General features: G+C 41.0%; 1 protein-coding gene across 2 annotated transcripts in view; it reads left to right on the forward strand.

Annotated features, from left to right (window-relative positions):
• Positions 1-6,429: 6,429 nt before the first annotated feature.
• lars2 (leucyl-tRNA synthetase 2, mitochondrial) overlaps positions 6,430-17,476 on the forward strand; it is a 40,456-nt gene continuing 29,409 nt past the window's right edge. For both annotated transcript variants that reach the window (XR_003222246.1, XM_019365003.2), the window contains exons 1-3: positions 6,430-6,609; positions 12,012-12,244; positions 14,970-15,101. Coding sequence is in view for 1 of the 2 variants with exons in the window: in XM_019365003.2 (XP_019220548.1) it covers positions 12,020-12,244; positions 14,970-15,101 (357 nt within the window). In the remaining variant the exon portion in view is untranslated. The remainder of the gene's footprint in view (positions 6,610-12,011; positions 12,245-14,969; positions 15,102-17,476) is intronic.

Raw genomic sequence — 17,476 nt, forward strand, 5'->3', positions numbered from 1 at the left:
GGAGAGAAGGGAGGTTCATCAGCAGGGTTAAAATCAATCAAGAGGTTTGTGATCCTAAAGGTACCCCAAGCTTCACGAGCAGGATTTTCTGGTTTCTAGGTTAACTGGCAACAGGTCAGTAACATGACTGGGTATAAAAAGAGCATCTTAGAAGGGGAGATTTCTCAGAACTAAAAATGGGCGAAGATTCACCAGTCTTAAAGGAACAGAATAATTTTCCTCAGTGTAAAACTGCAGCAAATTTGAATACCACATTGGCTACAGTATATTATTCCCTCAAAAGATTTCAAGAATATGGCGAAATCTCTGTGTGCATGGTTCAAGGCTGAAAATCATCATTGATCTTTGGGCCCTCAGACTGCACTGCATTAAAAACAGGGATGGTTCTGTCAGGGAAATCACTGCATGGGCTCAGCAACACTGTCTGTGAACACAGTTCACTGTGTGTCCCCAAATACAGCTCTATCATTGCAAATAAGTCATTTGTGAACACAATCCAGAAACACAGATATCTTTTCTGAGCCAAAACTTATTTAAAATGGACTGAGAGTAAAACTAACACTGTTCTGTGGTCAGACAGATCAAAATTTGAATTTCTTTTTGTAAAACATGGACACCTCATCCTCCAAACTTAAGGAAAGAGGGACCATCGAGCTTTTTCATTGGCACTCAGATGAAAAGCCTGCATCTCTGATGATAGGGGCTTGCATTAGCACCCATCAGGGCTGCACATCTGGAAAGGCACCATCAATGCTCCCATACACATGGACATCTTTTTTTAAGGGAAGACTTTACATATATTTGATCAAAGACAATAATAAAGTGTATACTGCACCTGTTACAACAGCATGGCTTCATAATAGAAGAAGTGTTGAACTGGCCTGCCTGCAGTCTGGATCTTTCACCAACTGAAAACTTTTCAAAAATCATGAAATGAAAAATAGGACACAGACAAGAAGACACGGGGATGACAAGAATGGAACAACATTTCTCTCCCAAAAGTTCAGCAGCTGCTCTCCTCAGTTTCCTTTCATGAGTTGATATGTTTTCTATGTTCTATTGTGAGTTGACTATGGGTTTATTGGTAATATTCCAATCTGTTTTTGTTTACAGTTTGCACAGGGTCCCAACTTTTTTGGAGCTGGGGTTGTAAAATTATGTCAGAGCAACATAGTTGCACCTCATGTCTTGTTACTGTGTTGTGTGGACCAGCTGTGGCCTAAATGTCATGGCCAGTGGTAACATGGGTAATGGCAGGTGCTGATGTCTGACATCTGGTCCATGGTTGGTAGATCTGTCACTGAGTTATGGTAGTCATATTCACCCTGAGTGTATGCAGTCAGTCAAATGTGGTTAGAGAGAACCGCACATGTGGACTGCACAGAACTACATGTGGACCACATAGCCACAGCTTTTTGGCTTATGACTCCAGCTGGAACAGGAAAGTCACAGTCATTTTGGGGAGGAGTTTTCTGATGTTTTCTAGGAAGGTAAACTTTAGAAACGTACAAATCGAACATCTGTCATGAGGAAAACTTGGCTTTCATAAAAGAGAGAGCTGGATCTGAACCAAGACCATTTGTTGGACTGTGATTAATTGTCTGATAAAATGATGGAGGGAAGCTACAAGAAAGTGGATTTTACTGAAAAGCAAAACTTAATAAGCCCAGATGATCAACAAGCCTTTGAAAACCCACGGTTTAGATCAGTAGTTTGTTGTAGGTGCCATCTTCTTATCTGATGCTGGGATATTTTCCCTTCAAAACATGACTGATCCATCCCCATGATAAACAGTTAAAGAGGTGTTTTCTTTTCATGTTTTTCATCTCGTCAGGTTTTCTCACCCTTGAGAAAAATACTTTCACATCACATGATTCCTCAGTGACTTTTTTTTCCAGAATACATCAGGTTTGTTTGGCTGTTCATTTCTGAACTTCTGATGCTGAAATTTATATTAAATTCAGAGCATCTGCAAAATTTGAACAGGAGGTGAGTGGGGTTGGTGTTGTCACAGCTGTGTTACTGACCACGTTAACCTCGTAACCAGTGTTGGCCAAGTTACTTGAAAAAAGTAATCAGTAACTAATTACTGATTACCCCCTAAAAAAGCAATCCCGTTACTTTACTGATTACTTATTTTCAAAAGTAATTAATTACTTAGTTACTTAGTTACTTTTTAAAAACACAATTTACAACCTGAATAGGTGATAAAGCGATAGATCTTTCAGCCCAATTCTACTTTTTCTGCATAATCCATCATACAAAGTGTAATCAAATGGAAAAGTCTCTTTTTAAAACTTGTTTTATTAGTTTTAATCTTTTAACTTTATGCATCAAGCAAAAATTAAATTATATGCAACATTCTCTGACTGGAAGAAATTTGTTTAACATTTAAACCTATTTTCTGCACATTCCAGCACATAAAATAAAATATTTTTTGTGTGTTTACACTCACTCTTTCAAATAGATGCAAGTAAAAAACAGCAGAAAATAAATAAATAAAGTAAAAGACTAGTTGCTCTATTTTCACCTGTAAAGCAGGACTGGGGTAGGCGGAGGTTTGCCCTGGTGCAGGTGTGCGGCAGCGGTCAGTTGAAGACTCTGCGAGTTTCTCTGTGAGTTTCACATTACGTTGCTTGCTTGGAAGTTTAGGGGTTTTTTCGCTGTAAAAAGAAGTTTTCTTCCCATGCACAACGGACACTAATGTTTTTGTCACTTTTTATGGAATCAAACTCAAAATAAGGTCAGTACTTCCACGCTTTAAACGCTGCATGCTCATACTCTCTCCCGCACTCGATATATTATCCATTGTTGATCTGCACACAGCTGTTGTCACGAACGTCGCACTCGCTTACGTCACTGTCATGAGACATTCTCGCAAAAAAATCACGGTTTTAGTAACGCAGTAACGCAGCGTTCCTACGAGAAAGTAACGGTAATCTAATTACCGTTTTTGCAATGGTAATCCCTTACATTACACGTTACTTGAAAAAGTAATCGGATGCCCATCTCTGCTTGTAACATCAAGCACATCACTGCTAGCATGTAACCGGGTTAGAGCTGGGTCATGTTAAATATATAATAACACTTCACTTACACAAAAATAGACGTAGTACTGAAATATGTTTTAATGGCTCAACAACATACAATAAAATTAAGGCATTAGCCTATCGGCATTCCTCAGGTCCACTAAAATGTTACCACACGCTACAATACTATACAGAGCATGATTAATTTGAACCAGAAACGATTTTGAGGCTAGACACGCTGTATTTATCAAATCTAAGTCAAATAAATAAGATACAGTGGCATAAACCACAGACAGTATGAATACGTGTATTTGGCGGCCTGCAATTTGTAAACCCAAAACATTTCCCTTTGGTTAAGACTCCTTTGTCTGTCATGTGTTTGTATGGAAAGAGGAATGTGGTGAAATATAAAAAACCTGGGTTACTATTATGGAAGCCAAGGTGTCTCCTCTTTGCTGCTTGCATCTGCTGATGTGAGTATACAAGTTCAAAACTGAACTTGTCTATATCTAAGGCAATGTGTCAAAGTGGAAAAATGAATGGAGGCAAATTTTGGTCAGATTACACACACCAAAGTGTGTGAGACCTCTGACTCATCTGACTGTGGTTATGAATCCTCTCTATAGAGGTTATCCTTTCCAAAATGATGTATGTTGTACTCAGAATTCATGAGAACATAATACAGTTGAAATCTTTCATATTCACTTCCCACTTTGATCTGGTGCATGTGAAAAATTTGGACTGATTTTATAGACAGTGGATGATCATCTTGTGGTTATGCTGTAAATACTTTGATCATATTTGTCATGTGGGACAGTGTAGTGATGAATATTATTAAGAATGGGGCATTCGGATTTGAAGGATTTGATTCCAGGATCTCTCCAGAAACTTTGAGCTGGTCACAAAGCGTCATTCACCAGCACCTGCTGTCCTCTACTGTAGTGCTGAGGAAGTGAGTATCAGATTCATTCATCAGTGATGTTTCGTCTGTATCTGCACACTGATCTTTGAATGTATGTGGAGAGTTAGCATCTTTACTCTGTCAGAAACCCATTTCCCTCTCATTCATCCACTGCAGCCACATCCTGGGCGGAGGCACCCATTTAACTTTGATATACGATGGCAAGCCGGAGCGAAGCCCCGGGTTTAGCTCGCTGACGTCAGATAAAGCACCTTTCTTTAGCTCTTACTAATGATGTCCTCCCCTCCTTTCTTTCTTCCCCCAATGACTCTGACTTGTTCCCCCCTGCACTGCTTCTGTCTGCACGTCAGATCAAAGGTGAGAGCCACAGGGAGGGCTCATAGGGAAAAAAAAGACTGATAAGACACTGCCTTCTCCTCCTCAGCCTTCTCCTCTGTGCCTGCCTCGCTCCATGATGAAGACGAGAGTGAGTAGAGGTGCACTCTCAGTCAGCAATCACTTCAAGATGGAAATTGGCATCAAAGAAAGTGTACTTCTCTCAGAAGCTGCATATAATGATGGTCCCTCCGGAGCACACTGTAGTTGTAGAGCTGATCACGGCGAATCGTGGAATAATTTCAGTCAGCTTTTATGAAAACTCTTATCACCGAAGATCAGTTATTTATAATACTTATGAAAACATTGGAAATCTCAGAGAATAACAATTATAGCGTATAAAGAGAACATTCATGTCAGTTCAGCGTCAGTATGTTAAGTTGGGAAGAATAAATCTTTGTGGATCCATTTCACCTGGTTTGGTGCAAAAGTGGCAACAGGTGCACTAGAAAGGCAACAGGACAACCTCTGAGAATGCAATGGCTGTTCACAGACCATGTCTGACTGACTTTTCTCTTGTTTTGTTTTAGCCTGAGATGACACCTGGATCTCATCCAGGTTGCACAGGTATTCCAGCACCTCCAGGATGGCGCATCCATATGTGACACTGCAAGAAGGTTTGCTGTGTCTCCCAGTGCGGTCTCAAGGGTCTAGCTGAGATACCAGAAGACACCTGGACTTGGCTGTAGAGAGGCATCAGTCCATCTTCCGTCATGTAAAGACCTATCTAGCTGGGAGATACAGCAAACCTTTATATGGAGGTTCACATGCTGGGTAGTTGTCTTGTTGCTTCTCCAATGCAGCTGTTGTCATGTTAATTTGGACCGAAGCAGATAAATTGGAATAGCAATGGTTTATTCTTCTTAAACAGACACCCTGATATCCCTGAAGTTTTGAATGACTTTGTGTGAAGATTTAGTACTCCCATGAATTATGTTCAGTGATGTAGGTACAAACAAATGCTCAATAGAAATCAGGATATCCAGGGTGGACAAATATATGTATAATCTGTAGTCTGCTTCATTAGTAAACAATCTACTGTATTTACCATTAAAAATAAAGGTTTTGTTGTTTTCTATTTGTTTTATCTGATTCATTCATGCCAGTTGCTGAATACAAGTTTATCTGTCTAGAGCAGGGGTCGGCAACCTGCGGCTCCGGGTGGTTTGGGAAAATAAATTCGAAGTATTTAGCTGAAGTGTATTTTTATTTGTTTAGTTCTTTTTTTTAACTTGTAGTTCTAAATTGGAAGATTATTGTGATATTGAAATATAAAAATAAAATTATTTTATTATTTTTCATCGCTCAAAATAAGCTTCACACTCGCGGAAGCCGTTATACCCGCCGAAACGCCGTGCATTTATCGAGACTTTCGACCCCAGGTAGGCCAATTATGGATCTTCGGATCCACATTATGTCAGCAGCTATTCTCCACCGTGAACTATGTTAAAAACAAACACTGCTCACACCTCACAGATGACAGCTTACAGTCCTGCGTAAAGATGAAAGTGACTTCGTACAGCCCCGATTTGCAGACCCTGTGCGCAGAGGTTCAGGAGCAGAACTCCCACTGTAAACATACCACGGCAAACCCGCTGCTTTTCAGCATCTCTTTATTGACCACTTGTCACACACGGTTGCTGTACGCATACAGCCGGCTGTAGCTTTTCAGCTCACAGCCCGACAACACAACAGCAGAGAGAGCACAGACTTTAAGGCGGCGACGCGTGATTGCGGGTGCCGCTCAGGTGCGTCCGACTCCCGAATTACATAAATAAAATGTAATTTTCTCTGTAGCACTTCATGGATTTCATAAGCAACACACCTTAGTTGCTCTGTGGATTCTTTTAAAAAACAGTTAAAACTTTTTTAAACATCCATTGACATATGTTCTAGTGTTAAAGTGAGATTTTCAAAAATCCCCTCTCTAAAAAGAAAATTTTTAAAAATGTGTCACAAAACAGGAATTGTCAACCTTGGTTTACTCAATTTTCATTTTATCCTCTGGAAAATAGCGACTGTAGTACTAGTAATAGTTATTCTAGGGCGTTAGTCGCAATATCCCGTCAGGAGTGTAGCTAAAGGCTGTCTTTGTCGATGTGCACTGTGTTAATAAAGGTTATTTAAATCCAATATGGCGGCGCCTACAGTGCAGTCGTGAGCCAGGAAAACAGGTCGTTTACAACGGTTTTTAAGGCTGGTTGGGATGTTTTCTTTAACACGGACTGATGTGTTCTGTTATTGCGAGCACAGCGCGGAAATAAAGGAGTAGGAAATAAAACGGTGAGTAGCTTCATAGAAGACATTTTCCCTCCTTTCTTTCATCCTTCAGCGTGTGTGCAGCTGACAGACTCCACGAACATGCACACAGCAGGTGTAAAAAGGTGTTTCCATTGTGTTTAACTCTCATTAAAGAGAGGAGTAGTCGCTTATCTATGCAGATAAAGCAAGAGGTCAGGTTTATCACAAGAAATAACAAAAAGCAATACCGCTGTAGCATAAAGACGGAAAAGAAACCATGTCTAAACAACGTGTATGTAACAAAGTCACGCGATAATTGGCGTAATGCATGCTGTATCAATGTAACAGGATGTGGACTATTTCTGGGTTTAGAATCCAAAATGTTTTTACTCTTACTTGATTTGCTTGCTTGGTGCTTCTTACAAATATGTTGGCAAATCGTGTATAACTCTCATGTCAGAGGCCATTTAGCTTATTATACCTCATTGTTAACAGTGTAAGACAAGCTGAACTGAATTTAACGCCTGCATTTATATGGCCGTTTTATCCAGTGTTCCAAAAGTTGTTAGGAGTTGTAAATTTGGGAGCATGTGGTCAGAAAGATGAGCTGTGGTAACACAGTTTTGATGGTGTTTTGAGAGTATTCTTATAAATGTATCCAATACATTTGATTACTGGCAACATTATCATATCATTTCTTCACCTTTACTTATTGTCTTAATATATGTGAGCTCTGACACCAGAAACGGATGCATTTGACTTCTGACATATTGAAACACCTGTCCTATCTGAGCATTTATAAAACATTCTCATAATGACTGACTGCACAGCTCTCCCCCAGATCCTAATTTTCTGCTTTAAAAATATATTTTTAAATTGTCACAGTTACTGTTCATTTGAAGAATTAATGAGCCACCCCCCACCCCACCCCACCCCACCCCTTGCTGAGTACTGGAGCCCAGCACACAGACTTGGACATCAGCTTGAGATGAAGCAGTGTTTTACTCTTTGTAGGAGACACCCGAATGGATGAGGCCAGTCACCATAGAAACATTATCTCAGTCTTTCGCCTCAGCCCACTCACTCGCACCGTCAGAGACGCGCACGGCGTTGAGTGCTCGTCTCTCCCAGCTTCAGCCTGAGGGGAGGAGTGTTGGCTGCTGTGATGCTTAGCTTATACTCGAGAGAATGTATTAAAGGCAAAAAAGTCCCACAAACATGTGGGTGGAGGAGAACCAGTGACAGTTGACAAAGCTCAGCTTTCTCCAAGTGATTTGTCCATCCTGGCCAGTTGTCTCCTTAAAATCTAGGACATAAATTTTTTTTTTTAAAAAGGAGTGATTTTTGTTGCTAAAATCAGGTCAGCTGAAACTTTCTCTCTCATGCTGATTTGTTTAACTGTTGAGTTTTCATAACATCAGCAATCCTACAATACAGAGTAACCTTTTCCTCTGAGCCCTCCTCAGCTTTAGTCATAATTTATATTTTCCCGACTGACTTGATGTCAGTCTGGTGTCGGGGCGTGCTGATCATCTCAGCCTCCGCTCTGATGCTTTAAAGGTCTCTCCTTCTGAGATCCAGATGCGTCACTGCTGTGAAAATATTCTCCTGACAGGTCAGGTTAGCAGCAGTAGTCCTCCGCAGCCAAGACTGTGCTGACTGTACGAGCCTCTCAGGTTACCTTGGAAACTGTCTGTATATACACGTCTGTGTCTGGGTGAAATCAAATCAAGGTTAAATGGGTTTTCGTTAGGGATGCACCGATACCGATACTGGTATCGGGTATCGGTGCCGATACTGTAAAATGTGTGCGTACTCGTACTCGTAAAAGTTAACCGATACCATGAACCGATACTCATAATTCCCATGGACTTAAACGCCACGGTAACATAAGGTGTTCACAGTTGATGTTATGTGATGTAACTCTACCCTGAATATAATTTGCCCTGTAATATGTCGCAAGGTAAATACAGGTAATTAGAGCAATCAAACTGTTACGTTAATCATAAAAGTATTATTTTATGGTATGTAACTCTGAAGGGAGTTAAAATATTTTTCAGAGTTCTAATTTTCTGGAGGCCTGTGAAGGTAGCATAAAACGGGACGTTGCATGGGGAGATGCACGAGGTTAGCTGAACCAAAGTGAGAGACTCGGCTAGTTTTACTGAGGTTAACCAGCACAAAAGAGTGTGTGGCTAGAAAGCTGACCGTGTGAGAGCTTCACAACAGAGTGTGGGTGAAGCGACTTTTTGTTTCAATGGTCGCACCACCGTGCTGTATTTCCAGCTACGACCGCCGAGGCTACAGGCTAGCCCGGACTGCTTGGCTGCGCCTCGGAGGCAGCCGCTATGGACTGTCAGAGAGCTGGACAGTGACTCGCTAACGCGCTGTAGCAGAGACAGCATCGGGTCCGCAGGGAGTGGATTTAGTGTGGGACTGGTGAACGGCGACCTACCGATCAGCTGAACTGTAAGTCAGACTTTTGTGCTCTTACTGGGGAGAAGAGGATTTTTCTCCATCGTCCGGCGTGAGCAACAAACAGGCCTGCAACAAGTGTGAATGTGAGTGTGTGTGGGGCCCATGTGTGAATATTTTATGTTTAGTGGATTTATATAACGTGTTTTGGAGTGTATATTAGTGAGTCACTTACCAAAAGGTGATAACATAAGTTGGGTTGTTTAATATAATTTGAAAGGGAATTATGTCATTTATACAGTGTATTTCATTTGGTTAAGGAATTGGAATATCATTTGAGTTTAAAAAAGGGATGTGTTGTACAGTATTTGTCTCTGCCCTTACGTTCAGTAAACGTTTCGTTTGTGTTAAAGAGTTGTGTGGGGTCGTTTCTTTACTACTGGTTAAGTTTAACTTGTGTGTGGTAGAAGTATCGGTTTTTGTACTCGGTATCGGCAAGTACTCAGATCCAAGTATCGGTATCGGATCGGTTTGAAAAAATTGGTATCGTTGCATCCCTAGTTTTCGTACATAATGCTGACTGTCTGACCGACATTAAGCCAGCAGAAAGTTTAGCCTAACTGCTCTCTGATCATTAAGGAGGAAGGGAAACCTTTCTGAAACAGCCTGCAATCAGTCTGTTTTTCTTCTTTCAAGTTGTTAGCCGAGAGTGGTAAACTTTTTAAATTTATTTTATAGAGTAATCCTGTTCTGGACATTTTCTTTAATGTAGTATTTTGTCCTTTTGGCCTACCAGTAATTACACAAATTGAGTGAAGCTGCCACTTCCATGCAGGTGATGTCCAGAGGCAGCTGGGTGCACTTAACCTCCGGTAATGAAGTGGAAAGAATCTAAAAGTACAGGGCCGATTTAAAGCCGAGAAATCGGTGTGTCATTTCATGTCGTCTGACTGCAAATGACATTCTTTCATCCGAGCAGGCAGGTGGTTTGATAAGAACAACCTGTCCTTAGATTCAGAGAGAGGCAGAGCTGTAATCACATCGCGCTGAATAAACCAGTCGTGCTGTTGTGTGAGTGACGTTGAGCGATGAGCACAGGCTGTGAAGCAGCAGTGGTAAAAAGAAATTTAAAAAAAAATCAGAGCTGCCATAAATTAATAGCAGTGGAGGAAACTGTCACTCAGTCTGTTCACAACAAGTGGACTTTAATGTAATGTTGCCCATTCCTGTAGACTCAAGTCATCTGAAGTCATATGCACTGACGTGGGAAACCCTTTTTATACCTACTGCGGTCTCCAGACTGAAAACCTTTTTTTTTCTTCTTTTTTTTTAAACCCCTGAGCCATGAAAGGCTGATGGGGTATTGTTGTCACCCTGCAGGGCGAGCGGGCGACATGGACACCCAAGTTTGTGAATAAGATAAGCCGAGAACGAAACAATACAGGCATTTCAAACTAATAACATAGTTGTATCTGCTAAAAATTTCGGGCGAGTTTGAATCTCAGTGACCTTGACCTTAAGGTCAAAGTTAAAGCTTTTTAAAAAAAAAAAAATGCTATGAATGCGATAACAGGAGAACAAGGTAATGTAGGATTTTGATATTCATACCGTAGATGTGTCTACTAAAAGGCTGAGGGTACCACCGGCTGCTGTCAGTATTTTTAAATCCTTCTAATCTGGAAGGGTTACGCATGCATTTGTTACATCTAAACTGGACTATTCTAATGCACTTACATTTGCACTCTGGGAAATATTCACAGCACTTCACTTGTTTCATATGTTTATGTTTTTACAGTCGTAAATTCATTTTTTACCTCAAATTCTACACAAAAACAATGCCCCACAGTGACAAGGTGAAGAAAAGGTTCTTGCAAATTTGGGCTCCTCTGTGACTCCTGATCATCAAAGCTTATTTCAAAAGACCCTTGTGTCTTTGCTGCTGCTGCACCAAAACTCTGCAGTGACCTCCTAAATGACCCCAACTGTGACTGTTTTTAAATCTGAGTTGAAGACGCACCTTTTCTGTCAAGAATTTGGAACTGTGACCGGAAGATTTGGGTATTTCACGTAAACATTGTGACTGTGTGTAATGTCAGTGTTTAAGGAACCTGTAAAGCACTTTGGGTTTAAATGTGCTATAAAATAAAATATACTTAGTTACTTATTGAATATTACACCATGGAGGCCATATCTGCTTTGTGGACCAAAGCCTTGTTATGTAGAACAATAAAGTCAGACTCTAGTGGGTTTGAAAAGCCTTATTAAAAAAAGTTTAGCTTATTCCACTCCACAAATTTTAGAAGAAAAAAAACAGCTGGACGCATGAGTATTTTCTTTCATCTTCGTCTTCTTCTTGTGGCTGCTCCCTGGATCATCTGGACACTAGAAACGTCCTTCAGAGTGTGCAGTGTGTTCTTTGCAAAGTCCCAAAGCATCTCAGGTGAAGTGTTTCAGGGTATCATTGCGTGTGCTACTGAGCACGTGCTCACAGTGCAGGGATAATATTTTTTATTTTCGACACAGTAATGCAGTCATCGCTCAGTACTGGCCCTGCTTCCTGTGTTTCTGTCTTCTTCGTCAACATGAAATCCAAGCTGAAAACTCACCATTTGGTCACATTGATGGAGATCCAGCACACACTGCAGTTGCACAAGTTTGGCCGGTCAGAGTGAGACTTCCAGGAAGCGATCCAAACGTAGGAAAGGGCCAGAGGGGCACGAAGAGGCAGCTTTGAAAGGGAGAGCAGCAAAATCTATATCAGATAAAATATTTGATTCATGTGGGTGGAGTCACGAGCCTTTTATTGTCATTTCTATGTAAAGATGGAAACTGCTGTTTCCATTTTCTGTCAGTTAGATATTTTATTGTGTGTGCATTCATGTTGTGTGTTTTATAAGATATTTAATATATTTAACAAAGGTTAGGGGAGAGCTCGGTTAAAGCTGACCTCCTCTACTGAAAAATAGAAACTTTAGTATTTCACTAGCATGTCAACATTCCCACCACTGGCTGTTTTCCTGTTTTATCAGACACAATCATGCGGGTGTCGGTGAGAAGGCTGGCGCTGTATCCCCTGTTTGCAGCCCAAAGGAGGGGAGCCCTCCTGAGTCCATTTCTGCACCAAATTTCACCCAGGAGCCGCACCCTGTTCAGTGAGACGGGCGTGTGGGAGAAGGACTATCGAACAGAGACCAGACGCAAAGTGGAAGAATGGTGGCACCCGCGAATTATGGCGCAGTGGCGGAAGGATGCACTGGAGGAGGTAAGAGGGTCTTTCTGCCTACTTAAAGCCTGGTGGTATCATAGACACGTGGGGTTCACAAGAGTTAGAGTGTTTACATGTGCAGCAGTATCTTGTGGCGTATCCTGTCTGTGCGCACCACATCCAGAGGTATGCTAGTTTTAAGAGCCAAAGTATCAAAGAATAAGCTCAAGATTAAATGAATGATTGTTTTGCTTTTGGTAACCAGCAGTTACAAAAAAACCCCCAAAACTCAGTTTATATATGACACAGCAGGTGCTCCAGCTTCCTCTCACAGTTCAAAGGTATGCATGTTGATCTAATTGGTGATTTTTAAGTTGGCCATTGATGGGTTAGCCCTGAGATTGACTGGCAGTCTGTCTCTTGCTCAGTGTCAACTGGGATAGGCTCCAGCCCCACCTAATCCTGGTTAGGCAGTCTGGAAAATACATGGATGGAAATGCACTAAATCCTATAATAATCCTAATTATTATATAATCCTAATATAATAATCCAATAAATCCTTATTTAGATGAGAAGCTGGAACAAGCAGATGGTTGGCATTTCACTTGCCCCACATGCTGCTGCTGCAAAAAATGTGTTGAGGTAAACTGCTAGTAGAAATGAATGTCTGATATGTCAAGTGAAAAACATACCTGTGAATACATGATTATATATTCAAGGATACACATAACCAGGTTTATAATGTTCCTTCTAAAACATGAGTCATCCTCAGTAAATACTTGACATAACAAAAATACTCCGTTCAGATATTCTATGGCATAAATAGAGGTCATTACTGTTGAATGAGTTGGAAATCATAATTGTACTCCACAAATCAAGGTTGCACCAACCTCTTTTGTAGAATCTAAACATCATTTCTCTCTAAAACCTAAGCACAAACAAGTGTTGTGTTTGTCCTTGCAGGAAAAACACAGATGTGTGTATTTAAAAAAACTGCTGATTTTATTTGAGTTTTACGAAACCTCTGTTGTGACGAATGTCTACCTTGGGCCAAGTGTGTACTATAAATGAGGACGGTAGTAATTAGCTCCCCTCTTTAACCGAGCAAAACATTTTTAACCCACGAGAGAGTTCAAGAAATTCAAATAGATCCACACAATAGAGAACAAGCCTGGTAGAGGTAGGAACTGAAAGATTTCAAAGACTCTGGAAAGAAAACTAGTGAGAGATGTGTCTGAAGACCCCAGAACGACTGCAGAGACACAAGTGAATGACTTAGCCAAGGCAGGAATGATATTCTCAAAGAAGAAAATCATTAGAAACCTGCACAGGAATGGATTGTGAGGTTGCAGACCAAGAAAAACTCCACTTCTGCAGAAGAGACACCTTCAGTCCAGGCTGAAGTATGCTAAAGAAAACCTGAAGAAAGATTATGAATACTGGAAGTGCGTCCTTTGGCCATATGAGACAAAACTAGAGCTCTGTATCAGAGATACTGCTCATGTTTGGAGAAAGAAGAGGGAGGTAAACAACTAAAGAACTCCCCAGTGAAACATGGTGGTGGGAGTATTGTGTCGTGGGAATGCTCCAGTGTGTCTGGGAGTTTGAATCTCACCAAGGTGGAAGAATCATCAAGATTTTGAAGTAAAACCTCAAGCAGTCAGTGCAAAACTGGGTCTTTGTCATCGCTTTGCGTTCCAGTATGACAGCAACCCAAAACATACATCGCTCCTGGAAGAACAGCCTTCAGAATGCCAAAGGGAGCATTACTGACTGGCACGGACAAATCCTGAAACACTGAAACTCTGTGGGGTGAACTGAAGACCAGGTCCATGCCAGAAGACCATTAGATCTGGAGAAAAATGGGCTGTGATTGATCAGGAAACGAGTGTGAGACAACAAACGACTGCAGGCTGTTATCCAGCTAAAACTGACTCCACTGTCTGATTATTAGCATCAGTGGGGCTAATAATTTTGACCCTGGTAGTTTTAGCTTTTGTGACATAATTTTTTTTTCTGTGTGCAAAGTAAAAAAAATGCATCCAAAGTAAAACTCGGACATTTGGGAAAAACTCTGTTAAAAATTCCTTGTTTTGTTTAACAGCACTTGGAAATACTTATTAGCACCTGGGCTAATAATTCTGTCCTCTGATCCTGTATTGAAACAGATTCATATGTATACATTTGAGGCACAGTTAGATGAATAGGTGCATGCTTCTAAATTATGCCCTCATGTATTATTGGCACTGACCCTCGCAGCTCATCTCAGACTCGGAGCTCTGGATGATTATATATCCTAATGGCCTGACAGTGTGGCAGTCTGGGACTGGCTCACAGTGATTAAGTGCATTTACCATAGAACTCTGGACATAATTAATTTACTGAAAAATTCATGACTCACGTTTCCTGTAATCACGTCTTTCTGGGTGTAGCTGGTACTTACTGCGTTGCTGTGGCAACAGCATTGAGACTGTAAATCACCCACAGTCTGCACTGACACCATTTAAATTCGGACACTATAATCAGCCTCTGTTAGAACCTTATACAGTAATATACCCCGAGTCAGTCGGCGCTCACGCTCGCTATGTGATGAGCAGCTATTCCTGTTCTCATCAGTTTAATGGAGTCTCTGTTGTATGGGATTCATTCAGAGGCCAGACTGATAATGGAGAGGCTCTTCTGCTGTGTGCTTTCAGGATTAAAAGTCAGTTTTATGGTCATTTATCTCATGTCTCATGATTCTTATAACGGCCTCTTCTTCTTCTTTTTTTTTTTCCTCCAGAGTCCCCACAAGAAGAAGTTTTATGTCCTCTCTATGTTTCCGTACCCATCAGGGCGACTGCATATGGGCCATGTGCGAGTGTATACCATCAGTGACACCATTGGTCATTTCCAAAAAATGAGAGGGCATCAGGTATGTCAGCTTTTATTTTATTCTTTCATTTTGTTTTGTTTCTCCCTTCTACCATCCCTATTGAAGCCGAATATGCTCTGCTCTCACAACAGCAGTTGTTTAGCGGTGCCATATTTAGAGTCCTGAGAGCTGTTTAGCTTTAAGTTTGCTGACTCTGTAAGTAAATTACAGTGATTTATGGCCAACACAGAAATTCCATAAGTGATATTACAGGACACACTGCTGTTTGATGTAAATGGACTGGCACTTATAAAGTGCTTTTCTGCTCAGTTTAAAGTCTCAAACTGCTTTCTTACAAAACTGGATTATTTCTTTGTTGTTTCAATGCTTCTTTGCAATAAATCTAAGGGCTGTTTATTTCTAATTAATGCATTTGTGCGTTGCCCTCATGAAAAACCTTTCAGATCTTCTCTGCCAATGACAAACAGCTTATTCTGCTATTGACTCTTGATTGGTTGTGTTTATTGGATTGGATGATGATGTGGAGGAACGTTATGTTTGGTGAAAAGTGCTATATCTGTGAGGTCTGTCTAACATTCATACACATTCACACTCCAGTGGATGCATCTGAGAGCAGTTTGGTTAGTATCTTGCTCAAGGATATAACCACCAACCTACCTCCTGTGCTACAGCCAGTCCTGACTTCAACCCCAACGAACGCTTGTGGGATCAGCTTGGGCGTGCCGTTCGTGCCAGAGTGACCAACACAACTGCACTGGCCGACTTGTGACAAATGTTAGTTGAAGAATGAGACACCATCCTACCCCAGTGTGTGACCAAGCTGGTGACCACCATGAGGAGGAGGTGGTGCCAGGGTGCTGTGCCTGTGTATAGTTCTTCCACATGCTGCCGAGGTGCCGGTTTGTTAAATGGATAAACTGTTAAATTGCTTTGTTTCTTAAGACGTCAATCATCCAAAATCCAATAAGTGATACCAAACAAGAGTCAATAGCAGAATAAGCTGTTTGGCAGTGGCGGAGAAGATTTGGCAAGTTTTTCATGGCTGCAACTCACAAATGCATTATGCTTAGGAATGTGGCACCATTAAAGGAGAAATACACAAGCTTTCCTGTGGTGTGAGATTTAGTGCCTAGAAGCATTGTTACAACAAAGGAATAATCAACCATAACACTACAAGTTTAAAAGCCTCTTTCACCCATTCACACACAAATATACATACAGAAGGAGAAGCAGGTAACAGGTAAACACTGAGAATTCCCCACACCATGACAATAACACGTTCAGGTGTCCCTGTAGGAATGAGCCTGTTCTGCCTTTGAGCTTTTAACTTTTAATGCACGCCTCAGTTCGGCTTATTGTGCGCCATCTTCCCCTCACCGCACGTCTCTCCCTGTGACAAACAAAAACTTACAAAGGACGTGACGCCCTCAAATGTGCTTTTTGAGGCACACACTTGCTGTTATTGTGAGGAGTTAAACGTAATGGATGTGATTTGGCTGTTGTTTAGTAATATTGGGAAAAATGGTGAGTCAGTCCTTCATTGAACTCTTCTTTGATACAAAACATGACGCTGCATTGACAGTATGATTGCTGCTTTCTCACTGGAGCCACTTAGTGCTTCAAAAAGCTCCCCTCACCAATCTGTAACCCACTTTTTTCTGTTTATTTCTGCTCAACAGTTCTTTAATATCAGCTGTGTTTACACTGCTGGACTCACTGTTTACTCTTCCTCCGAACTGTGAAGCTTCCCATCTATATACACGTGTAATGCTTATGCAGTAGTTTGACTTGAGCATTAATATGAGTGTGATTAGAAGCTTAAGTCTACCTCAGGGAGCCTGTTTCTTTCAATTAGATGGCCAACGTTTACACCGCCGTGAGAGCGTGTAATTAGATTGTTCTTTGTTGTACTTTGATTTCTATTGTACATCCCTTTGCTTTTTAAATGCTCATTTCATTTCGCCACACCCAGGTGCCAGTTTATTACTCTAAATGAGAGTGATGAATCCTGCCTTCTCACAGGTGTTGATTCAGCTGTAATGTCAGCCTGTATCAGTGTCTTGTAAACTGTTTTTAGGGTAATTACCATGACAGAAATTAGAAAACATTTTACACTTAACCCCATCAAGGAGGAGGTAATGTTTTTGTAGCCTGTGTGTGTGTGTGTGTGTGTGTGTGTGTGTGTGTGTGTGTGTGTGTGTGTGTGTGTGTGTGTTACTCTTACTGCCTGCAAACTGGACAGATCAAAAAGTTTTGAATTGATTCTGATAAAAAAACAAAACAAAAAAAACTTTGTGGTGTAGAGTGGACTTTTGGTTACATGCCATTAACATTTGGATTACATGTAACAAGGTCTTTAAGGCCAACTTAATGCTTTATTGGTCAAAAAATGACAAAAACTTTCAATAAAATTA

This window comes from Oreochromis niloticus, linkage group LG11, assembly GCF_001858045.2.
Source record: "Oreochromis niloticus isolate F11D_XX linkage group LG11, O_niloticus_UMD_NMBU, whole genome shotgun sequence".
NCBI classification, from domain to species: domain Eukaryota; kingdom Metazoa; phylum Chordata; class Actinopteri; order Cichliformes; family Cichlidae; genus Oreochromis; species Oreochromis niloticus.